Raw genomic sequence first — 26028 nt, 5'->3', positions numbered from 1 at the left:
AAACATTCAATGGCTCTTGTTACAGCACATGGTCTAAAAAATCTAAGGTGCTTAAGATACTTTTTTTGTTGTTGCTGTTTGTTTGGTGTATCATCCGTTACATTTTCATTTGATTTTTGTGTTTGCAATGCAAAACATCACCATAGACATAGATTTATGATACAAAAACCATAAAAATATAAAATAAAGGCAATTACAAAGCCCAATATTGGGTAAAAAGTACATTTCAAGTGCTAAATGTATAATAATGAAGACTAAGACGATCTCTTAAGATGTCTTAAACCCACACTAGTAAAGCTGAAAATTGTTTTGAATGTATGAAATATATTGCATGCACTGGTTATAAAACTGTATAGCGTGATAAAATAGAAACCAAACAAGCCTCTAGACTGTTACTTCATAAAGAGAGGGTAGTTTATGCATTTATCTTCTAAAAGATTTTTTTGCTGTCAGTGCATCCACAAAAGTGTGCTGCTGCAAAAGCTTGAGCCCTTACACACCAGTGGCCCGTTTCCATCTACCAGTCTGGATATCACCTAAAGTTCAATATGGAGATAGATACATGTCAGAGTGACTGCTGGATCCAGTGCTGCCTTAAAATACTCCATCATTTGATGATTTTTTTAAGATGCTAATAACGTTGACTATTGTAACATCATACTAGGAAATATGAGAAACCAAGTATACCATTCTAACCTTTTTCACCCTTTTCTCCCCTTGGTCCCTCTGGTCCTCTTTGCCCCGGGAGGCCGGGTATCCCTGAGCTTCCTCTTTCCCCTGTAGATCGCATACAAACCATACAGCTTCATATTCACAGCTCTTCACTTTCATGTGTAAACTGGCAGCACTTCAGCTGATTTCCTGTTTGATATAGCTATTCTGGACAAAATCAATGATGACAGGTACCTTTGTCTCCTTTAGGTCCTGGGTATCCTCTGTCCCCTTTGTGTCCTGGCCTGCCAGGAGGCCCTGGGATGGTCCCGTGTGCTAAAAAGACAATGTTTTGGCAAAGATAAATAATACAAGCCAAATGTGGTGATTAAATATATAATAAGCGTATATATAAGTGTATGTGATAGTATGTGAGTAAAAGTAGACACTAACTTCTAAAGAAATCCATGAGGTCTGCAGTCACATTCCCATAGGTACCAATCACACGGCTGTACCCAGGTGGGCCAGGAGGACCTGGAGGCCCAGCGGGTCCTTGAATACTTCCTGCTTGTGTTCTCCAGTATCCCTCTGTCAGGTCCTGCAGGAGACCTTGATCTAATGGAAAAGAGTTGACAAGGGATTGCTTATTATCACTGTTATGGACTACCCACCCATCCATGGTGTTTCCCTAACAAAGGGCCCAAAAAGCTAGGGCACTACTTAGGACAAGCGGTTTGGAAAAATGGATGCATTTGCTTTAAAGTGCTTTGCTATAACTACTTTTGCCTTTTTTTTAGACACAACATTGCCAGATACTCATACCAAACAAAGCCAACACATAGTAGTGATGTTTTGGTCCTGAAAGAGTTTTTTTGAATTAAGTAAATAACTCAATGACTTAATCCTAAAACAGTAGCTGCATCCAAAATGCATCTTTCCCTACTAAATAGCTGACTAAACAACAGTATGTGAAATGACTAGTATATCTGAATTCACAGTAAGCAGAAAACATCAGGAAAAAAAAGTACCTAGACATTGAGGAGGACTCAAATATTTGATATTCCTGATGCTTCTCTGCTGCAATACATTACACAACACACTCTGTTGTGATGATGACAAAATTTTTTTTTAAATTTTTAAGATGGTCTGTTTTAGCAGTCATAGACTGTTAATGTTAACTTAAGTTGTGCATGAATTCCAGCACAACGCTTCAGTTTTAATGTTGGAGTGAGGATGTAAGTAGGTAAACATTTACTATATGATAACTTTTTATGATACAAATGTTAAATGACAGTCAGTAATATCCAGTGATTTGACTTCTTTTTCTAATTTTGCAGTTTTGAATTGAAAATATATGGTATCATTTACATGATTCATGTAATTCATAATTGAATGTGACGGGACCAAAAAAAAACATTAACAGTTAGCTTTTTTAGGCATATTAGGCAAACAAGAGTGTGCATATTTTTAAAATAAATGTATTTTTTTGTATTGCCATTGGGTTTGGCCCTCCCCAATGTTCAAGTCATGGCTGTAGCCTTGTGTCAGCTTTGAAGTGTGCATCCAATGGACAATTCATTATCCCATAAGGCCACGGGAGAGGATTTGTAAATGGCAGCGAAGTGACACAACCGACACTTGTAGGTCACATGACAAATATAGAACATTTGAATTACATTCATATTATATAGAACATACATTTTAAATGGTTGTGAAGTAATTATTCAGAAGTACTAAGAGAACAGAACTAATCGACTAAATCAATGATTCAATGACTTACTTGAAAGACAGTCACTTGTATCAGCGCTCGTGACCAGCTTACCTAAAACTATAACTATTCTTTTGCAGCATTGTATGTGTGGCTATTTCTTTCAGAAAGACAACTTTACGTTACTTTTACTGCTTTTTTTATGAATATAACTGTGGTGCATAGGACTTGAATGTTACTGTACTCACTTTTAATATAATCAGTCACTTTTATTGCAACATTGGAGTAGTCCACTGGTTCAGTGATCTCAGTGCCATAGCGGTACTGGCTTCTGGGATTCTGATAACTGAGTCCAGGTTCACCACGTTCACCCTTCTGGCCAGGGGGTCCGGGAGGCCCAGGGGGACTCTGAATATAGCGCCTCATAGAGTCGCCTGAAAAAAATGAAACTATTTATTGATGCGGCAGTCAACCATGAGTTTGCAGCAACTGATGAAACAAATCTGGGGAGTGTGCAGTTCAACAAATCATACATGCAACTTTGAGAATATAGAATGGAGTGAGATCACTTGTTAAATCAGTCAAACATCCACCAAGTGAATGTATCCAATATAAAGTTACACTGAGGTGTCAGTTTCCAGATTAGAGTGTGTGGTGAGTGACACTCACTGTTCAAGTACTCCTGCAGCTCAGCACGGATCTGTTCTCGTGCAGAAGATCCTGTATATGATACAAGGCCCCTAGTGTCACCTGGAGGACCCTGGGGTCCTGGTGGGCCAGGAAGGCCAGGAGGTCCCCTAAAACCAGACTCTAAATACCAAAGAATCACATAATTATTTTTTGTAACATTGCAGGTATATATATATATATATAAGGTCCTATTTACACCTGGTGTTAAGATGCATTTTTGTCAATCCAATCACAAGTGGGCAACATTAATCACAAGTAATGTGGTCAAAAATATTCTGAGCTTGTCCACTTTCAACTACTTTCAAAAACACGTGACTGGACTGCTTTCTTAGACACTCAATGTGTTCGAAAAGCCAAATCGACTAAACGCTGACCTAACATCTGAGCGTCATAACACATGGATTATGTGTCATTACAATTCGTATCCTTTCCTTTCTCGCTTACTTGTAACCAGCGTAATGGCTTGATCAATTCAATAGTATTTGTGCAGTGATGTAGAGTGTGACAGAATAATAAGGGAGGGTCTACACGAAGTGGTCACAGGAGACGTATTTAAAATGCATGTTAAACAGTAATGCATGTAAACGATAATACATCTCAGGTGACCACTTGTGGTTGGAGCACTGAAAACATCCTAATACCAGGTGTAAAAAGGGCGTCAGACAGAAGAATAGTGAATTGGATGACTCACTCTGCAGGTAGAGCTGGATGTCCTCCAGTCTGTAACCCGAGATTCCAGAGGAGCTGCCTCCTGAGGGACCAGGTGGACCAGGGGGTCCCTGTATCCCTTGAGGACCAGGGGGCCCTGGACGTCCAACGCCTCCCCCAAGCCCTGACCCTTCAAACACATTCAAGGGGAATATAAGAGGAAACCCTTTGCATTTGCATGCACTGTTATAAAACACATAATGAAGAATTAATTAGAAAAATTTGAAAAGTAAAAAAGGACAATTTAAAAAGATTCACATACTCTGAATCAGAGCAGTTATTTCGTTGTAAGTAGCACCTGCCTGGCCAGGTGGGCCAGGAGGGCCTGGTGGTCCAGGTCTGCCTGTAATCCCCTGCTCTAAAAACAAATTCACAAATGCCATTAGACCTACAGAATTCAATCTAATGTAGCTTTAACACAGAATTTGGGTTCAAGACACACCATTCATTATTCTGATGGCATAGTTTGCCACTTCCTGTGCGTTAAAGCTAGTAGGACTAATCCCCGGTGAACCTGGTGGTCCTGGAGGGCCAGCCACATAACGCCTCACTTCTTCTCCTGAGCACAAGAAAGTCACTGGGTCAATTCTCAGAATCAGGATTCAAAAGGCTGTTTATACACAAGTGGATTTGACATGGTTTACTCACTCTGTAAAAGAGAAATTATGTAGTCAGCAGTTATACTTCCAGGTGGGCCAGGAGGGCCAGGAAGTCCTGGAGGACCTTGAGCACCTTGGCTAATACTGGTACCACTGATTCCAGAGCCTGAAACAAAAGTATATATTTTATTACAAATGCAGCAAGAGACACACATACATTTTAAACTGCAAAGATTAAATCTTAACTTACGCTGAATGTAAGCGATGACCCGAGATGCCACGTCCTCTACAGACACTGAAGCCCCAGGTGGACCTGGTGGACCTTGTGGCCCCTGAATTCTGGACAAATGCTGCCTCATATTGTCACCTGTGGAAAGAACATCACACATTCATGAGGAAATAACCTTTAGCAGTAGGAGTGTGAACATCTAAATAAACAAGAACTCACTTTGCATATACTCCATGATGTAATGACGATAGTCTGAGGCAGAATGAGATCCACTGGAATGACCGGGAGCACCGGGTGGACCAGGAGGTCCTGGAGGACCAGGCCGCCCCTGTGGCCCGACTGCAACTGCTCCTGATACTGATGGCAATGAGAAGAGATAATGTAGAGTTACTACATTGTTTTGCTTTGGGAGACTCATCTACTAATTCAGTAATGGTGCTATTGGAGATTAGTGTTATTCCCAAACAGCTCCTGTGGGTCCGTTATATTGTTCCAAACTGAGGTATCCCACACTTTTTAAAGTTTATATCAATGAACGTGATTTCATCTCTGGTGTCAGCCCACAAAATGCTCAGTTCTATCATGACAACTCTTGGAATATTTTTAGCATGGTAATGGATATGACAGTGTTGATGTATTTGGTTTTGGCAGAATAGATCTGCTACGCTGCTGCTGAATTGCTGCTGCTGCTGTTGATTATTGCTGCTGCAGAACAAGTACAGGAATTGCTGCTGCCAATACCAAACATATGCAGATACGCTGCTGTATGTAGACATGCTGCTGCTGCACAAATAGCATATATCAATTACCCATAGCAGATCTATACAGGTGGAGCTGGGGAAGGTGGAGGGTTTTAGACGAACTCTGAAAGCGCGCTGCAAACTGCTATAGTGAATGGTAACCAGCTATTTAAATGTTGAGCAAGCAAGCTCATTGGCTGCAGATATGGCATGAACCAGTCAGCTTGTGCCAAGTAGTTAGTGCCGTAAATATCACCAGCTTGCATTAGGGATACATCAGACTGTGCCATCTAGAGTTTCATGACAAAACTAGGCATTTACAAATTATTTACTAAAGAAGTGAAGACTCTGGTTCAGCAAACGAATAGCTTAAGGGTTAGTTCACCCAAAAATAAAAAGGGAGAGAATATTAAAAAATATCCTAATTTGTGTTTCAAAGATGAATAAAAGTCTGATATGAGGGTGAGTAACTGATGACAACATTTACATTTTGGTTGAACTATTCCTTTAATACCTATATAGTACATCGTATTAAGATTTACCTCTTGACTCTCCTTGGTATGTTAAACCTGGTACTCCAGGATCCCCTGAGAAAATTATTAAAAAAATTATTGTACTGTAGATATTAATATACCTGCATACAACATCTCCTTATCATTATTCAAGTTATTTACCTTTACGACCCTCTCGTCCAGGTGGTCCAGGAGGCCCTGGAGGACCAGGTGGCCCTTGACCGACACCATACTCCGACACTAAAAAGTAAAAAACGATTAATTCAATATTTATTTATAGCTTTTATGAACACTTAAAAAATGTTTTTATAATCTATATACAATATTTCAATTAACAGCAAATTAAGTATTGTAAAGCTAAGTGCCATAAACCAACTAAACACACAGGAACACAAAATATAATTAAAACTGACTCATTATTGACCAAATCTGTTGCCGTGAGTGTCATAATGTTAATGAATCTGTCAACAGAAAAAAATAACTTACTAACTCTACCAGGACTCCCTGGAAGGCCAGGCTGACCTGGTTCCCCTAGAAAATAATGTCACAAATGGTAAACAAAGAACTATTATAAGGCATGTGGTGATCCATTTGTGTATTTTATGTGTTTTACTGTTATATTAATTCTTGGGACCCTTATGAACAACTAGTTAGAGAAGAAAGCCTTACCTTGATATCCTCTTGGACCTTGGGCACCTGAAGTTTATGTATATATCATTAGACATCTGATAATAGTTAAACTACTTTTTGACATCACATTTTCATAGTTTTCACTGGCTGTTGGAAGAAAATTAACAAGTAGAATCAACAAAAATCCAGTTCTAGGTAAGACTCACCTGTCGCTCCTTTAGGCCCTGTGGGTCCTGGCGGCCCAGGTGGTCCCGCAAAAAATGTTCCTGTGTAGGCAGCATTTGTAAAGCTTTAAGACTTCAAAAACCACAACACATTATAATAAAGTATAATACCAGATATATACTGTAATCCAACCTGAATTAGGCACAAAGTTTCCTGGATCTCCCTTGTCTCCTTTAGGACCAGGTCTACCATATCCTATGAGTTAGTAACAAAAGAGTTGAGAAAAGTTTGCCACTATAGGAATATAGGATTAAGTTAGTAGTGGGAGAAGTACAAAAAACTGAAATGAATCAAATTAAATATGTAATCTTTTGTGTAAAGTACTCATTCATGTCATCTTACCTGGTGAGCCTGGTGAGCCTGGTTCGCCTGGTGGACCTGCTCTGGAATCTCCTGTTGAAGATTAAAAATGAAAAGGAAAATTCATTTTAAAACACTGGTGTATTTTGTCATATTCATAACTTTTGGAATTTGACAGACTTCATTAATGTGGCAAAAAAATGCATATGTTGATCGTGAATGTTTTCATGGATAATGTTAATGTACCTGGACGTCCAGGAGGCCCTGGGGGACCAGGAGGACCAGGTGGCCCAGTAACAGCACCATTTGCAGCACCATACTGTCCTAAAAATGACAGACACAAGCATTATGTTAATGCATTTCTATAAGCTACTAGTGTTTAAATTAGATCTTTAAAATAAAGACTTACTTTCTGAACGCGTTGCAACCAAAGTCTCACCAGTGTTCACAACAATACCCGGTTCTCCTTGATCTCCCTTATTACCTTTAAGACCTGCACAAAAATCAAGGTGGATGGATGGATGCACGGAAAGTCATTTGAGTATGATTTATATTTAATTCATATATAATGTTAAATAGCAACACCAAATGCAAAATGCAATTTTACCAGGCTGACCAGGATGTCCAGCAGGGCCAGTGGGACCTAGCATAACAAAAAAGATGTACCATAAAGTCATATTATAAATATATAGTTGTATCTAAACAGTGTAAATAATTCAAGTATATGTCATTTGTTGGATTTTCATAATATACACAAATTTATGTATGTAAAATGACAGGTAAAAACAGCTAGTTGTCATTATTATTAATGTCTAAAATGTGTTTAATCAACAAATGTTCCTGCCACAGTGGTTAACAGGAGCAAGGTGTTTTGATTTGACTGTATTTTTAATTTGGGTTTTGTTTAGTTGTTTTTAACAGTTTATGAGCATACCTGATATTCCTGGAGGTCCAGGTGGGCCAGGAGGACCAGGGATTCCAGGCGGTCCTGGGATTGCCACTGAGCTAGAACCTGCTGCAAAATCAAGCAATTTTGAACTTGAGATAAAAACTCTCAGTTTAAGTTCACAACACTGCACAGTGAACTGTTAAATGTGCTTTAATGCTTCACTAATCTTACCTGCATTGATCACTCTTCCAGCCTCACCAGTCTCACCTGTGAACATTTTCAGATTATTTATTAGGACATTGATGTGCATAGATGTGCCTATATGATTCTAATGTCCAATAATAAGGCAAAATAGAAGACTTCAAAAAGCCGCTAAACTTTGATCACATAATCACCTTTAGCTCCAGGCTGACCAGGATTGCCAGGTAGACCTATGATAAAAGAAAATAAATAATGATCACCATTATAGCTTCATACATAGTTGAGATAAATTATAACAATCTAAACTGCACAAAAATATAACGCATAACTTAGGTAGAGAAAATAATGTAGTTCAAGTGACAGGTTACCTGGAGGTCCTTGAATCCCTGGAGTTCCTGATTCAAAGAGAACAGTAGAAAAGACAGACAATCAAACTTAATGCACTTATTCTACCATTCTATCAAACTGTGGTCATTTGAGTTTATACTATCAAATGGTAAATGAAGGGGACTCCCACGTAGTAATAGGACCTATAGTAATAGTCCCCTAAACATTCCCAGAACGTCCTGAATGTTCTCTGAAGGTCCACCAAATAACATTACCCAAACCTTAAAAGAACTCCACATCATGACCGTTGACCTTAAGGGAACAATCAGGATGTTCTGGGAATCTTTAGGGGACTATTACTATAGGACGTTCTGTTAATTTCCCAAATGTCCTCTTTGTAACATTTTCGCGCAACCATAAAATAACCAAAATAGAACATTCCCCTAAACTCATATCGGGAACATTATTAAATGACCAACAGAGGACCATGTGGAAACGTTCTGTTTATGTCCCAAATGTCCTCTTTGAAACGTTCTTTTTTGACCATAAAATAACCAAAATGGAACATCCCCCTAAAGTCATATAAGGAACCTTGAACTGCAGCACTTTCATTACCAAAAGAGGACGTTTTAGGAATGTCCCGAATGTTCTGTAAAAGGTTCGGAATTTTCGTCACCTTTAGAGAACTTTTAGGGAATGTTGCGTGAGGTCCTGAGAACGTCACCTTCTAAATGGGTGTTTTATAAAAAATAATAAAGTTTGAAGTCACCGTAATGGAGGTGAGCGTTTGCTTTAGATGGGCTCTTGATTCTTAACATTTTAACATTAGATTTTCCCTGGCTGCTTTAACTATGTTTCCAATGCACTTTGTTATAGCAAGAAATGCAAGAGGTAGTCTGATTAGATGAATTCGGTTATTTAGTGATCATGATTCACTGATCCTCTCCAGAGACCAAACTCTGAGTGTATTAACTGTTAGTTTTTTTTCATTAATTAATGGTTCGTTTTAATTCATTATACAGACAGAGTTTTGAGCGTCATATTTTAGACTCACACAGACATCATGAATCAGTGTATGAACCTCAACAATGGTGACAATAAACAAAAATCTTTTTTGTGACTGTAGTAGTTCAGAGTTAATCTGTTTATCTGAAAATTTTGTAACCATTGTTGAGGATCAAACGCTGAACCTTGATGTCTGTGTGAATCTACATGTTCCGGTCTGAATAATTTCTACACAATGATAAAAACTTTCAAAATATCAAAGCAGGACAGGATTTTATGCAGTATCAGTGGACTACAACAAGAAAGAAAGAGATCAGTTAATAAAGCCACTGCATGATCATAAAATCATGAAAAACAAACAACCAAATACATTTGATCAGAAGTTTTCCTCACAATTTTTTATTTTTGTAACAAATGTGCTTTAGAAGCACACAGTTAAAACAATTGGAGAAAAAGTAAACTCAAAATGTCAAGAGTCAGGAGCCAAACTTAAGCAAGCGCTTACCTCCATAACGGTGACATTTATAAATTTGGATAAAACATCACCACCTAATTAAGAAGATTTGTATGAAAGAAATAAAGTCAATGGTTTGTAATAAGGGAAGATGCAGAGATCTCGAGAGATCTGTTAGTGTTTAATGCTCTGTTTCTGTTGTCTGAGATTTGTGAGGTCATCATTGTGCTGAAGAGTAGAGCCTGTGCTTCAGTCAGTGATGATCCAGAAACACTGATGTTCTGCTGCATGTTGCTTTATTTAAAGCAGTAACTGTGTAGTTGCTGATGCTGTGATACAGCAGTTACATTAGTTCATGCATGTGCTGTTGTCAGCTAATGATTTACTGCAAGAGATTTGCATTTTAAAGAAAAGGTTTTATAATATTAATCCAGGAATTACCGGTAAAGAGGTATTTTTTTTTTATAAGACATTTAAGAAAAAATAGTTTTTGTTTTAACATCTACTTTTGTTAGTCAATTTAGCTAATTAACTCTAATTTTCAATTACATTTTTTGATAAGGGCAGCAGGGATGTTCTGAGAACATTTTCAAATAAAATATGGTTCCCTAAACGTTCAGAGAATGTCTTGAATGTTCCCTGAAGGTCCACCAAATGACATTCCCCAAACCTTAAAAGAACTCCACATCATGACCGTCTCTGCTCTGAACGTACTGGAAACATTACTAGGCAACATCCTTAACACCAATGGGGACGTCCTGAGAATGTTCTGCGAAAGTAAAATTTCTAGCGGGGACTGTGCTATAACCATGCGGTTTGACATCATTTTCTCAGAATGAGGATCATGTTTTTCTACATGCTTTTATACCTGGTTGCCCAGCATCACCGGGTGGCCCAGGTGGTCCTCTGATTCCTGGCAAACCAATTGAGCCTGGCTCACCTAAATATGAACAAAACCATCCAGATTAAAATAAACAGGCAGATATAGGTACATAAAGTTGTGAAAAGCATTCTTTGGTTTGAAATCATCAAATTCTGAAAATGCCACTCACCTCTTTGGCCCTTTTCACCATCAGCTCCATGAGTCCCTAATATGAAATGACAGAATTACTATCTGGGGATCTATTTTACATCAATCCAACATTTGCATTAATGAGGTCCAGGTAATAATGGAGCTTTAACCAGTGCCATGCAACTAAGTGTAAATAAATATACAATAAAGTAATATGATGTTTTTTATTGGAAAATCGCTTTAGCTAACAAACAATTTCTGATCATCTTTCATGGATTTCCTTTTCTATTTCCTTTTCAGTTTTCAGACTGAAAACTGATTTTTTCTATCAGCCACTATTCAAGTCTTCAGTGTCACATAATGCTTTGAAAGTCCTTTTCATATGCTGCTTTGGTGCTCAAGAAACATTTCACATGTTGAACATAGTTGTGCTACTAAATATTTTTGTGGAAAACATTAAACATTTTTCAGGATTCTTTGATGAACAAAATTTTTTTTTTTTTTTTTTTTTAAGTAGCATTTATTTGAAATATAATTTTTGGTAATAATGTTCAAGTATTTACTGTCACTTTTGATCAATTTAATGCATCATCCTTGCTAAAGTATTCATTTCTTTTAAAAAATCTTACTGACCACAAAGTTTGAATGGTAGTGCAATTTCGTTTTCTATAGCTTGCACCCTCACTTGCCCCCACATACTGAAAATACAATAATGTTTTTAGAGATTTGATGTCTGGTGTTGAGTTGACAGCTACATATGTAGCTCTGTCAGATGTTGGACTTTACGCATAGTAGTGATTATATACCAGATACAGGCAACCTTTGTCTCTGATATTTAGAAATTTGCCATTCCCAATAAACAATCTTCTCTATCACTTCCTATGTCTGTTTCCTTTCTGTTCTAACAATAAAATGGCAAAAAGCCAAATATCTCAAGTTTGCATCTGTTTCTACAGAAGAATCACCTGCTGCTCCTTTAGATCCTTTCTCACCAGCCGGTCCCTGTCGTCCTGCAGCACCAGGAATACCTGATGAAGGATACAATGGTTTAAGACTGAATCAAATATTTGTGAACATGGCACAAATTAATCAAGTTCTTTGATACGACTCAGTCTAAACATACATACCTGGCAATCCATTGTCTCCTCTGTCACCATGATCACCTGATACAACACACAAATCATTTTCTTGAATTCACATCGACTATATTAATACATTGGTAATGTTAGGATGACATATAATTGGTTACAAACCTTTACTTCCAGGTGGACCTGGAGCTCCTCTATCACCTGTAAAGAATTTTTTTTAATCTATAAGTATTACGGTTTTATGTAGGCCTATTGCTTTGTGAAAATGCACCAAGTATTTATTGAGCTACACACCTTTAGGCCCGGCAAGACCGGGTTCACCTCTGAAGCCTTGAGGGCCTTGTTCACCTGCACAAAAAGTGTTTTTCACATGTAATGTCATTATATGACAAAAACAAATACATAATGCCACTTTAATATTTTTAAGAAAGAGTGTGTTTACCATGTAAACCACTAGCACCTGTTGAAAAACAGACAAAAAGAGTATATTCATGCCAAAACATTTGCACAATGACTCGCAACCATTCTGTACAGCTATAATGTCACTGAATAAAATAAGTTTCAGCCTTTATGCCCCAAATAAAAACAACAACAATAAAAATAATAAGATAAATTGTGTTTTTTATTGACCTTTAGGCCCAGGTGGACCAACTTGACCAGGAGATCCAGGAATACCTAGAGAACAAACAGATACACAAACACATTGTAAAAATGATGAAAACAGTAGCTTAAATCTCAAATGTATGTTGTGTATGAGAACTTAAACTGTAAATGAATTAAGTACTAAAGATTAAATGCTAAGATCATGTTTCAAATTCTCAAAAGCAGTCTTACCCCTTTCACCCTTCTCTCCGGCTCCAGGTGGTCCTGGCTCTCCACGGGCTCCAGGTTGACCATCTCTTCCCCTGAATCCTGGTGGACCTTCAGCACCATGTTCACCTGTCACATTCATTTTAGTTTACAACTTTAGCATACAAATTTCGATGAGGCAACATCTAGAAAAGGTTCATTCTTTTTTTCAGAAAGAGGAAGAGCATTAACAGAACTGATTCAAGTGTTCACAGTAAAGATGTGTCTTAGAAGTTTCTTAAGTGTAGCAAGGAACTAGGCTGCAAACTGGCGAGTATGATTGGAGGAAGGAGTGTGGAAGTACTTACTTTATTTAAAGCTATTTGTTAGTGCTACAACATTAGCATCTGTTTGCTGCAGCATTTATGGACTGTACCTGACTAAACCTGAACATCTGAGCCTTAAATGTAATTGTAGATTTCAACACGAAGAGCATGAATGATTTTCCAGAAAACAAAAGTGTTGTGTAATGTTTCAGGTACCTGCACTCCCTTTATCCCCTTTTTGTCCTTCCCGTCCTGGATGTCCTGGCATTCCTGGTGGACCTATAGTTACAAATCAAAAAACAATAAACTCTGATTGTAGCTCAACTTTTAAGACTTTAGTTCTACTAGAAGACCAAGCATTATTCTTACCTGGCAGCCCTGGAAAACCATTGTCTCCTGAAAAACAAGTTTGAATCATTTTTATTTATGACTGTAGGCATATCAAAATAAACAAATTAACAGTTAACTGAATTTACAGATAGCAAATTTTTAATTTTTTAGTTTTAAAATTGTACAAACCCCTCGTTCCTGGAGATCCAGTGTCACCTGAAAGTGTTGAAAAAAGAAAAGGTGTGATTGTGATAGTGATGGGAAAGCAGGTTACTCACTATTAAATCTCAATAGAAAGTATAAATTAAGTTTTCTGTAATAAGTGCTCGGTAAAAACTGTACCTTTAGGCCCTGGAAGTCCTCTTTCAGCTTTAACTGAAGAAGCAAGGAACGCTAGATACACAACAAACATTTATATTATCATTTGTATTGAATGTATGCACAAGTATGCAGATAAATACGTTTAATAATCCAAAATATATGCGTAGGAAACTTTCTACAGAATGTATGTTTAGATTTTTATGTGTGTGTTTAAGCAGAACTGTTTTCACCTTTCATGGCTTCAGACTGCATCTCTGCTTTCAGTATTTGCTGTACATCTCTCTGCAGCACAGAATTGTCTGAATAAACTGCAGAATCCAGTGAATTAACATATGCTGCTTTACTTCCAGCTTCTTTATATCTGTCAATGTCATCAATAGAAACAGACAGGCGACTTGTGCGGGCATTCGTGGAGGAGGGTATTCCCTCAAGAGCGCTGACACGAGACTTTAGTTTCTTAACCTCATCAGCTTCAAGGAAAAGAGATTAGCAACATATTAGAAGACTATATGCAACAGCATATGTTAATTTAGTAAGTTTCTAATCTAGACATTCAAATCTTACATAAAGAAATGAGTCCAAACAGAAGGCCAAGGAGCAGCAGGAGGCTGAGCAAAAAACCCAGCAGCCACTTCCACCAGGAACAGCACTTTGGCCCACATCCACAAAGCCCGCCTCCACACTTACAGTCATCCTCATCCTTATAAATATCTGACAGGACACAAATATCAAGATTAAGGTGAGTTTTATACAGTATGACTATATACTGTATGTATTATGTGCAATAGTTTCTCAAATAAAAAAAATTACCTGCATGAGTAGCTTTATCTTTTGTTGACACTGATGTTGCCCCATCTTTGGAGAGGTAAAAATATTTTGTTTATTTTAAAAATACATATTAATTTTATATTAAACATATTAATGATACATGAAAAGTCAATTACAATGTGCGCCAGAGCTAGACTTCACAGGAGAACTTTCAGAATAGCTGGTCATCATAGTTTCCTTCTTCAATGAAACATCTGAATATGACCCTTTAAAGGTAAATCAATGCGTAGTGTTAGCGTAGGTCGAAACATCAGTCGTTGTATTTCAAATTTTAATTCAATCAAATGCAACGTTCAGTCCTGTGTATACCTGCTGCCCCATTGGGGGCGCTGTTGGTAAACTGTTTGCCACTGTCTTTGGTCAGGATTAATTCGTCAGTCTCTCTCTTCAAAGGAATGTTCTCTTTCTCCCGCGTCAGGTATCTCTTTGACACATTCTCATTAAGGGTCCTTGTACCAGGTCCTAAATGTGGCACAAAAGTCTTTATGTTTATAAGGTGTCAATGGATACGTCTTTTGAGAACTACAGTAACTATAAATCCTTTACTGAGTGATTATAACAAACACCTGCAGCGGATACGCTTGTGCTAACAGCAAGAGTGCAGTTGGGGCTTGAGGAATAATTCTTCTGCACTCCATATCCTAAAAAATAAACAAAGAAACAAATAAATAATCATGATTAAATATCAAAATATCTCTTTGCTTTGCCACCTTCTTTTACCAGTCACTTGAAAGGACACAGTGATTAGCTACAAGCAATGATTTTTAGCCTACGTGTCCTGAAAACAATAAAACATTTGATTAAGTTAAATTGATCAAACGTGACAATAAAAACTTTTAGATAGCTCAAATTTTTATTTTATTTCTGAACTTAGGGGGGAAAAAAATGTTTTTTTTTTCTGAAGAATCATGTGACACTGAAGACACTACGTTGCCATCACAGGAATAATTTAAATAATTAATTTAAATAAAACTAATTTAAAAATTAAAAAAACATACCTAAAAAACATAATAATTTAAAAAAACATAAAACAATTCATTTAAATTGTAATATTTTACTGTATTTTTATCAAATAAATGCAGCCTTGTTGAATATAAGAGACTTCTTTCAAAAACATGAAAAACCTTATAACTGACCCAAACTTTTGAATGCTAGTGTATGTTTATATAAATTATATTTAGAAATTTCATAGGATTTCTTTACCCAGAATAATACAGTTCAAACCAAATCATATGTGATGTTTCGGCTTTGAGAAAATATCATTAAATGATCCAACTAAAATTAATAAACACATTTGTTTATAAAATAGAGTGAGAAACATTGGCCTGATAGATCAACTGACGATTCTGTCAGCTGTCCCAAAACTCTCTCATATTGACCCTGGGCCATCCTTATTGTTGAGCCCCGTCATACTGAGTGATTATAACAATCACCTGCAGTGGAGACGCCTGTGCTAACGGCAAGAGTGCTGTTGGGACTTGTCGAATAATTCTTCTGCACTCCGTATCCTATAAAATACACAAATAAACATGCTTACAAGGAATGTTATTGGCTTCTAATGTCAATACAGTTATTTAATATATGCCTCAGAGGATACCTGAGTGTGTGTTAACTCCACTCGAAGTTAGAACTGCACTAACAGGAACAGGAGCAGGAGCTAAATTGTTGTGGAAGCCATACACTGCAAGTCAAGAAAAACATGTATTTATTTAGCCATTGTATGTCTGCTAGAGGACTGTGTTTTCAAATGAATGTTTTGATGTGTACAAGATTAATGACTTGTTTAATCCTCTGTATCAGTGCAGACCTGATAAGGAGGATGGTGATGTGCTGCTGACAAGCGAAGCTCCATTTGACATGTTGTTGGTGTTGCTGTGGAAGTCGTAAGCAGCACCAGTGGAGACGGTAGAGGGCAGTGTGGAGGTGTTCCATGTGTACGAGGCAAGGTCAGCGTCAAGAAGAGTGGTGTCATATTGCTCGACTGAGAAAATTGAAAGGAGGCCTTAACGGTTTGGAAATGAACACAAGATCTCTATGCATGCGGATGAACTGAGGAATTTGGATTTTATTTGTGCAGGAAAATAAATGGCCACTGCACACCATAGGTGTAGTAGGAGTGTTAAATACAATGATATCTTGCAGTTTAATCAAGCTTTACTGATAACAAATGACCTGTCATCAGCCTGAGCTTTCATTACCTTGTTTGGTGGAGATCTTGGTGTCTAAGGTGGTGGCCTTGCGAGGTATCGGCAGAGGGGAGGAGGAGAGAGATCGTGTGGGGCTGACGCTGGCGGAGCGTGATCCCTTCAACAGCTTCTTCACATCATCCAGCTCAGTCCCTATAGCAACAGCACTGAATTAGTCACAACCTCATGTCTAAACATGCGTTTACTTGCACTCTCTTAGGTTTTGAACAAAACAAAATATTTTCTGAGCTTTTTCCTTGAGCATGGATTATTCAATCCATTCATTAACTTGTTTTTCAAAGGCGAATTTTATACATTTCTCATTTCATTTCGCTTCTGTTGAGCGTTTTTTATGCAATTTAATTATTGTTGAGTGCCACATCTTTATTTATTCATTTGATTTCCTAAGACAATCAAATTAAAGAGAAATGGATAACATACATCTAGTAGAGGGAGATGCACTTTGCAGTCTGGTCCTGATTTCCGTCTCTAAAACAGAAAGAGAGATGAAAAAAGTTTGAATTTTGAACATTATTGTCTTGTCAGTCATTATTTCAGCGCTAACACATACATTTAGCACATATGTATTTAAAATATGGGACTGATCACTAATGTCCCACAAACTAAGTGTTGAGACACATTGAACATCGTGTCGTTGTCCTTCAGTGTTTATTTCACGGTAATGACATTATAATTACATTATAAAGCTTATTAGACAATAAATATAGTCGTGGCCAAAGGTATTGGCAGCAACATAAATTTGTGTTTTAATAAGTTTGCTGTTTCAGTATTTGTAGATTATTTTTCCACGTTTTTAGGGTATACTAGAAAACAATGATAAACATTTCATAAATTTTAAAGGCTTTTATTGGCAAAAACATTCTGCAGAGTCAGTATTTACAGTGTTGACCCTTCTTCTTCATAACCTCTGCAATTCACTTTGGCATGCTGGACATCTGCTTCTGGGACAAATCCTGAGGTACTTCTATCCTATGGGATTAAGATTCGGGGAGTTGCCTGGCCATGGATCCAAAATTTCAATATAATGATCTCCTTCATTATCAATTTTGCATTGTGACATGGTGCTCCATCATGCTGGAAAATGCACGGATCATCAACGAATTGCTACTGGATCAGTGGGAGAAGTTGCTTTTGCAGGGCGTGTTGCACGGTGGAGTTTTTGGGCAGAATTGTGAGAGAGCCCACTTCCTTGGATGAAAAGCAACTCCACACATGATAGTGTTCACCTTTTCTTCTCTGGACAATCGATTTTTCCAGATGTCCCAAACAGTCAGAAGGAGGCTTCATAACAAAAAATATCTTGTATCAGTCTTCTTGCACCAGTCGTCAGCTTCTTCCTACAGAATTTCAGTCTATCCTTTATGTTTTTCTATGAGAGAAGTGGCTTCTTTGCTGCCCTTCTTGACACCAGGCTGTTGTCCAAAAGTCTTGGTCTCGCTTTGCGTGCAGATGCACTCTCACCCACATGCTGCCAATATTGAGCAAGCTCTACACTGGTGGTGACACGAGTCTTTAGCCGACTCCTCAGGAGGAGACAGTCCTGGCACTAGCTGGACACTCTGGGACGTCTTGAAGCCTTCTTCACTGCAGTTGAACCTGTCTCTGTGATGTTTTTGAAGATCCGGTAAAGATGGTTCTTTCAGGTGCAATATTCTTTGCAGCAATTTCCTTGCATGTGAGGCTATTTTGATGCAAAGCAATGTCTTTCTTTGAAGGTAACCATTGCTAACACAAGAAGACAATGATTGGAAACACTTCTCTAATTTAAAGCAATCAGTCTGCTCTATAATCCAATCAGAATTATAGTGATTTCTTCTGACTAGTACTTGTTCACACTTTCCCATATGCTGATGATATGATTAATTCAATTCAGTTCACATTTATTTGTATAATGCTTTTCACAATACACATCATTTAAAAGCAGCTTTGCAGAATATGCATGTGTCTACATTACAATTTAGAGTGATCTGTTATCAGAGGTGACTTGTGTCCGAGTAATGAGAAAAAATGAGCTCATTGAAGTAAGTTGTGAACACAGTGATTACAATATATAGAAAATGTAGCATTGGTGCATGCTGATTCAGAGTTTGTGTCATCTGAAGTCCTCACAGGAGCTGGAGTCATTAGTAAAATTATTAGTAAAATGATGTTAGCTGGTCATTTTCTGGTCATCAAAAAACTGTGAAATTTCGGTTTTCGTGGTGTTATTTTATTTTATTTTTTTGCCCATTAAGCTTTTTGCAATTATTCAAAATGCATCTGATCACTAGAAACTATGTGCAATGTGAATCAACACCGCAACTGAAGCAGCAAACTTTATGAAAAATTTATGTCACTGTGCCAATAGTAATATAATGAGCCAGAAGCCATGGCTGTACATAGACATGGGATAATGATTTGAGTGAAAATTGTTTCATTAACTTACTAGAAAAGTCTGCTGAAAGACAGAACACGAGTAGGAAACATGTTTCAACATGGATAATAGTAATTTCTCAGAAATATTTGACAGCTGAATGCTTCAATTGACGAATCAGAATCAAACAGTTGTGTAATGCATTTCTGATAATGAAAGAATCAGGTCTAAATCAAAGATATGCTTGATAATTCAATGATGAACTGTCTTTACTGCCTGACTGGGGAGTAGGACAATCATAAATACTCCCTATGTATTATTGCGTTGGGGTTTGCTGACACCTCTGTAGTGGGCAGGGTTTTGTACTATTGGCCTTTTGAAAGTAGTAAAAATGTTATAAAGATAATAGTACTGGACAATAAATATAGACCTATGCAAAGAATTTTATATATTCGCATTAGTATAAATAATCTCACCTCTGCTTTGACTTCTTCCTCTAGTTGAACCTGGAAACAAAAAGCAGATATTTCTAGTCTCAATCATATAAAAATCCTCTTAATCGTTTTAATGTGGCTGAGGGTCTTACTATAGTCTTTTCTTGTCATCTCTGGGGATGAGCTTTCACTTGAGCTTCCTGAAGTTTAAAAAAAATGATTACATGTTAATAAAATTATGAAGGATTGAGAAAACAAACACAAACAAAAATTATTTTGTTTAAAGTTTCTCAGCTGTGACTAACCATCATAACGACGTGAATGAGTGATTTTGCTTTTCCTCTCCAGAAACGAAGGGGAGTCTTGTGCTCTTCTCATGCCATCAGTGGAGCTGGATCTCACCCTCAGTCCTGATCCTGATCCTGATCCAGAGACACTCTCAAAAACTCCAGAAGCACCACCTGCCTTCTTGCCCTTACTCACAGATGACTCCTCTAGCAGATATTCCCTTGATCCAGAGCCTAACCCACCTGCACTCGCACTCACAGATGCTGAGACACAGAAGCAGGGACAGTTTTAGCCATTTACAAATCCTTAGAACATTTATAAATGTTTACTCTGTCTTTAGTTAATTCATCAGTTTATTTGAAATATAAAATGGTTTATTGGCTTACAGGAAGAGAAATAAGAACTGCTGTTGTTTTGAGTCAAAATGTTCTTCTCCAGGCTAGGAGACCCAGAGGTGCTTAACAAGCCCTTGTTGGCGGATGCACTGAAGCCTCCTGGAGGTTAAAATCACAATAAACAACAGTAATGTCCACTTTGATCTTAAATTGAAAAGATGCTCAAGTTACATTCACAGTATGGCAAATTTCCTATGAGGCACAAATGTAGAGGAATAAGGCATTGGATATGAATAAAACAAACACTGAGATAAAATATACACAGGTAACTTACGTGGAGGCAAAGCTGTAATTCTGGTGGTAGAGACTGTTTCAGAGATACCTGTGTTTTCAGAATACATGTCTTGTAAATGTGAACAGTTCTTGCTTTTAATTTCAAAAACATGGATAAATACCACTGAATAAAACTGTCCCGCTTCATCAATGTAATGATCAAGCTTCTCAGTAACATTATGAACCACTAGATGGCCAGCCTTCTCAATAAAAAGATCTTCACAAATGACTTTGGTGCAGATTCAACAGCAATTAAATACACTCTTAACTCAGGGAAAGAACAAAAGTGACAACAACAAGCATCCTTACCTCTGTCTCCTGAACTCCCTCCTGAATACTCTCTTTGTTGCCTTAAATCATCCATTCCATGCTAAAAAAAAATGTAACAAAACATTACAGATCATTAAAATCATATCAGCGTGATATAAAGCAGAATCAGTCTAGCAATAGATCTAGCTATACTCAAAGACGTTATGAAAATTAATGACTAATTAATGGAGCTTCAAGGTGTTTGTATTACAGCTGAACTGTGGGATAGTACTTGATGAAAAGAGCTGCCTGTGATACATATTTTGCCCACTTTCTTAAATGTTAACTTTAAGTATTTAATCAGTTAAACTTGATTTATGATACATTGCTATGTGAAATGACAGAATAAGTTGCATTTACATGATGATAAAGAGTTTTAATGTATATGACTGAATGACTTTCAAAACAAGTTTTAACAAGAAATGTGAGCACACTGATAAAAAAACAAAAAATGATTTTTTTTTCTCTTTCTTACTCAAATTTCAGGGCAAGAATGGAAGACTATTCCAGACCATATCCAAAAAGTAATTATAAATGACACATACCCGTAACATTAATGAAAAATAGTGCCTAAGGGACAATTACTTGTCCCAACAAAAAACTTGCAAGTACAACTAGTCTCATATTTACAGTGGAGAGAGCAAAGCAATTCATCACCACCCCACCCTCCTTACATCTTCAGTTTCAAACGCAAGGCAAGCTACTATTTCAGTGAAAACCACAAAACATGAAAAAGCTAAACGCAGTGAATGCTCCCCCATAGACAAATAATGCCTTTATCTATTAATGGTGATTGTCCATGCAAAGCTTTTCAGAACTGAATACATAATCAGTTAAGATTTTAGCCCGACTTCTTTCCCACATCTACTGTGAAGTTTAGAATAAAACAATTAAACATTTAAAATATCTCATAAATAATGAAATGCACCCTTAACTTATTAAAATCATAAAGGTGTTTTAATCTGGTTTCCAATCGTTCAAGTCCGGTGCAACCCCGCACCAAACCAAGATACAAAGAAATTTTTGCAAAAAAGTTTGCATCGGATTTATAAATAAACATAATTCAGGAGAGCAACAGCTGGTTATAATCATATAAGAAAATAATTACATATAAATACAGAAGGATTTTTTCTTAATTACATATGCTAACTAAAACAACTTATTATAGTTAATTTATATTTTCTCTTTTATAAAAAGAAAAATATATTTGATGTAAATGTGTTTTACCTTTGATTGGTGATAATCTGAAGAGAATGATTTTGGCTGTCTGGATGTTAGATAAAGTCCACTTAAGAGCGGTCTGTGAACTTCACCTGTGCAGTATGAATGTTGTTACCTGACTTCTGCCGTTTTCTTTCTGATTTTCTTTCTACTTTGACAGGCAAGTTTCCACAGGACTCCTGGGTAGGTTTTTATATTGAGCCACTCCCATATCTTTTGGCAGGTACACACAGACAGACTTTTAAAGAAGACAATACCCTCAGGAATCACAGTTTTATCCTTTATGTTCCTGCAAACTAAAGCTTTAGGACATGTTCAGGTGAACACAGGTGTGGCTGGATGCATCAGTAACTTCACCTAGAAAAATGACACTCCAAAAAAGTAGGTTTAATCTACTACTGTTGGCATGACAGAAAATGCATTTTTGTTCAACGTCAAGCAGTTGACATTTTAGCCGTTACATTAGATTATAGTAGGCCTACTCAGGCTTCAAAATTTCATGTTTTGTTTCGAAAATACACAAGTGCTGTATGCTTACATTTGAGCATTTTTCAAACACTTTTATCCAAGAACAACCATACAATGCATTCAAGGTATAGATTTTATCAGCTCATGTATTTCCTGGGAAACAAAACATGCTAAAATACCTTTCAAATACCTTAAAGAAAGCATGTCTTTAAAGACATGACTGATTAAAGACTCTTCTGATTACAGACAGAACATTTACAGTTTTTTCAACTGCTTACATAATCCTTGTTTGTCACACAGTTTTAGAAACTTGACACTCAAACACCAGAACCACACACCAAATCTGCAAAACCATACTAATTTTGGCCTTCGACTTCATGAAACAATTCATTTTGCAAAACAAAACACACAATTTTCTATAACACACAAAAATCTAACAGGAAGTATCTTGATTTCCTTTTTCAAACACAACCATTGTTTCTGTCCCACTACACACTGTATTTCTTTTCTTTCTTACTGTGCAATACTGTATTCACAACCACCAATGCTTACAGTAAAAAAAAATAATAATTTGGTTTCAATCTTGCTTTTGTGTTTTCCGTGAATTTTTCAACATCTCTCAATTACTTTCAATCTTGTATTGAAATGTACATAGGAGCTCACACTTGTTAATGTGATATTTTGAATGCAGTGCTTAATTTTGCAAGAGATGTGAGGCATTTTGCATTTTGTGTGTGCAATTCTTGGATTTGTGTAAAGTTTTGAAAAAATGAGGCAGAGTTTTGAAAATGTGTGTAAGCAGTTGAAAAAAAATAAAACTGTAAAAAGGGGTCAGATGAGGATGCATTCATTACCAGCAAGAGTTTAACTGCCCTTACAGATGTACACAGGTGTTACCATGCATACCATTTTAGTCAATCCTATACAACAGTTATGATTAAACACTATAATTAATATTATGTAATTTTATTACTCAATATTATTATCAGTGAATCATCTGAAGAGCTGAATCAAAGAGCAATGCAAATGTTCCAAATGGAATAGGGACATACAAGCTTCCTAAGGGAAAAAGGTGTTGCTTCTCTTGAGATTTGTATGCCTTTTTCTATTGATGTATTTTTCCTAATGACCACACCCCGATGATACAAAATGCACATGAGTCACAAAAGCTTTTACTCCACCCCATGTGGATCTCTCGCTCTCCCTCTCTCTGACCAGTGTATTAGACCCCATTCAAATATAGGAAAAACGTGAGAGTGCATGATGTGTCTACAGCTATTAAACAATTATGATTTCACAGACAAGTTATAACAAGAAAAGATTTCCAGTAGAGACAGAACAGTCATGGGGTTGAATAAAACATGAATGCTCTAAACCACAAATGTAATCATCTTCATTTGAAATTTGAGGTTTTTCTTTGTGAATGTGTTCTTAACTTTTCTTTAGCCTAGACTTATGGACATAGCTATATACCTATATATGCAATATAAAACATATATAGTCAATATGTTAACCTGTTTTCTGTTATTTTGTGAATTAAAAATAATAAATGAATTATGAGACAATTAAGCTTTTTTTTTTCTTCTCAATTTCACAAATTATCTTTCAAAAAATATCCCGCACACTATCAACTTGCAAAACAATAAAAAAGACACTTTATTAGCAACGTTTCGATCGTAAGATCTTCATCAGGCATAAACATTGTATTCAAACTCCATTGTATTTAAAACATCATGAATCACAAAGAATCATCAATATCCAATCAAGATCATTGATTAAATAATCATTAACACCACATCACATTATTAACTCTCGGGATTCATTTTTTTGTTTTTTCATATTTTGACTACCAGTCTTCTTTCCTACGCACCTATCTATCACCTACAGGTGTGCGACGCTAATTATTCACAAATTATCTTTCAACCATGCATGTTGTTCATCATATATTTTTAAATCTACCTATAAAATTAGTGTATGATAATTTGGATTTATTTGTTCATATTGTCATGTAAACTGTGAATAGCGTCAATCAGTGAATTGCGCAAGATATTATCTGGTAAAAATAGATTACACATACAAAAGAAATAGATTAGAAATGTAATAATTGCATAATTCTTTAATTTTATGTAGCTACTTAAATCCTATTATTAACATTTATTATTATAATTGAAATTAAACTAACAGTTCTTTTAGACTACATTTCCCATGATTCTTGATAATGACAATGACGTATGACAGCCCCGGAAATGACGACGAAATAAATGGCACTTGCACCAAATTCAAAACATTAGCGTGCCCACTGATTACTTTACGGCAGACGGATCAGATTCCGACAGAATTATTACACCAACACAACGGATATAATTATTCAGCCATTTTAGAGTTATGTAGCCGTTTTCTCCTTTTCATAGCGATTTCATATGGTGTAAATCATGGAGTCAACTCCGATAAAAGTGACACCAGCTAACGTTAATGAAACTACACCGAATGCAGCCCAGTCTTCTTCAAGTAGGTCCAGTGCAACCAAGGTACAGCTTATTGGCTTTTTTAGTTGATGTCTAATGTTTGTTTTCAGACGAAGCTAACATTAGCAAAGAATGTTAGCTTGTACACCTTGTTATTTTCACACACAAACACAAAATCACTGACTGTATTGTGTCAAGACTTACATGTGATCATTGTTGATACTTCATGAACTTTTTCTGTGTGCTTCAGTCCATGAGTGCCTCACTGAGGGAAAAGTTAAAAAGAGCACGACACTCATTCAGATCCCCCCTCAGTGTGGTTAAACGCCTTAAAATTGAAGATGACACTCAACCACAGACTTCACAACCGGGAGACTCAAAGCACAGCATGATTGACGAAAGAGAGACTGATACTGATGTCAATCGGAATGATATGAAGCAGCAAAGAGACTCTTCACATCACACAGCTGAGACTGACTCGATTCAGCAATGTGAAGAGCTAAGAAAAGCAGTGAAGGAGAGATCAGAAACCTTGAGAAGATTAAAGATGGCCAAGATGTATAGAAAAAAGGTAAAGAGATCTAAATGAAGTATTGCCATTAACTTAAAAGCCAAGGATGATGAAGTTGAAGTTTGTCTCTTTGCTCTGTTTTTCCCCATAGAATGACCTGACCCAGCTGCAGAGGCTCATAGACAAATGGAGATCCTGTGCTCAGTCTGTGCTGTGTGAATTACAGAGTGAATTACCCACAGAGGGAAAACAAGCTAGTCTTTCTGAGCTTATAGACAATTTTGGGTTAGATGACAAAATACTGCACTTTGATAGAACAGAGGAAGACTTCACAGACTCCTGAAAGTCATTATATTAGTTTTATTCACACTATTTAAACAGGTTGCAACATGCCTTTTCAGACCAGGTTATTCAGAAAATATTCAGATTATATGTGGAACTGATAAGTGTGAATTTTGGTAGGTTTATTAAACTGTATTGTAATTTATTACACTTTTTTTTTTTTTTTGTGTCATGTCTGTCTGTTGAAATAATTTTATTTT

At 36.7% G+C, this 26028-nt stretch overlaps 2 protein-coding genes across 2 annotated transcripts; one reads left to right on the top strand and one right to left on the bottom strand.

Annotated features, from left to right (window-relative positions):
- Positions 1–492: 492 nt before the first annotated feature.
- Positions 493–20876, bottom strand: col17a1b (collagen, type XVII, alpha 1b). The gene is given in 56 exon segments (XM_067386240.1): positions 493–536; positions 697–777; positions 907–987; positions 1105–1266; positions 2608–2793; positions 3029–3169; positions 3741–3887; positions 4020–4115; positions 4200–4316; positions 4406–4522; positions 4607–4723; positions 4805–4930; positions 5868–5912; positions 6000–6077; positions 6324–6368; positions 6507–6533; positions 6674–6733; positions 6825–6887; positions 7044–7085; positions 7239–7316; positions 7402–7485; positions 7600–7635; positions 7927–8007; positions 8113–8148; positions 8277–8312; positions 8451–8477; positions 10737–10808; positions 10921–10956; positions 11846–11908; positions 12008–12043; positions 12134–12169; positions 12263–12316; positions 12411–12428; positions 12599–12643; positions 12803–12907; positions 13300–13362; positions 13453–13479; positions 13603–13629; positions 13756–13806; positions 13965–14204; positions 14299–14445; positions 14545–14589; positions 14679–14768; positions 14872–15030; positions 15066–15203; positions 15996–16070; positions 16160–16243; positions 16370–16543; positions 16761–16901; positions 17190–17237; positions 19599–19628; positions 19709–19756; positions 19862–20107; positions 20231–20338; positions 20514–20561; positions 20822–20876. Coding segments are annotated over 56 exon segments (4662 nt in total).
- A 3943-nt stretch (positions 20877–24819) lies between these two features.
- Positions 24820–26016, top strand: sfr1 (SWI5-dependent homologous recombination repair protein 1). The gene is made up of 3 exons (XM_067385260.1): positions 24820–25038; positions 25226–25546; positions 25638–26016. Exons 1-3 carry the CDS (start codon positions 24943–24945, stop codon positions 25827–25829), a joined length of 609 nt encoding a protein of 202 aa, XP_067241361.1. The 5' UTR covers positions 24820–24942; the 3' UTR covers positions 25830–26016.
- The last annotated feature ends 12 nt before the right edge of the window (positions 26017–26028 follow it).

The sequence above is a fragment of the Chanodichthys erythropterus genome, chromosome 5 (assembly GCF_024489055.1).
Source record: "Chanodichthys erythropterus isolate Z2021 chromosome 5, ASM2448905v1, whole genome shotgun sequence".
Classification (NCBI taxonomy): domain Eukaryota; kingdom Metazoa; phylum Chordata; class Actinopteri; order Cypriniformes; family Xenocyprididae; genus Chanodichthys; species Chanodichthys erythropterus.
Note: the sequence above shows the minus strand (reverse complement) of the source record. Positions and strands in the feature narration are given on the sequence as shown.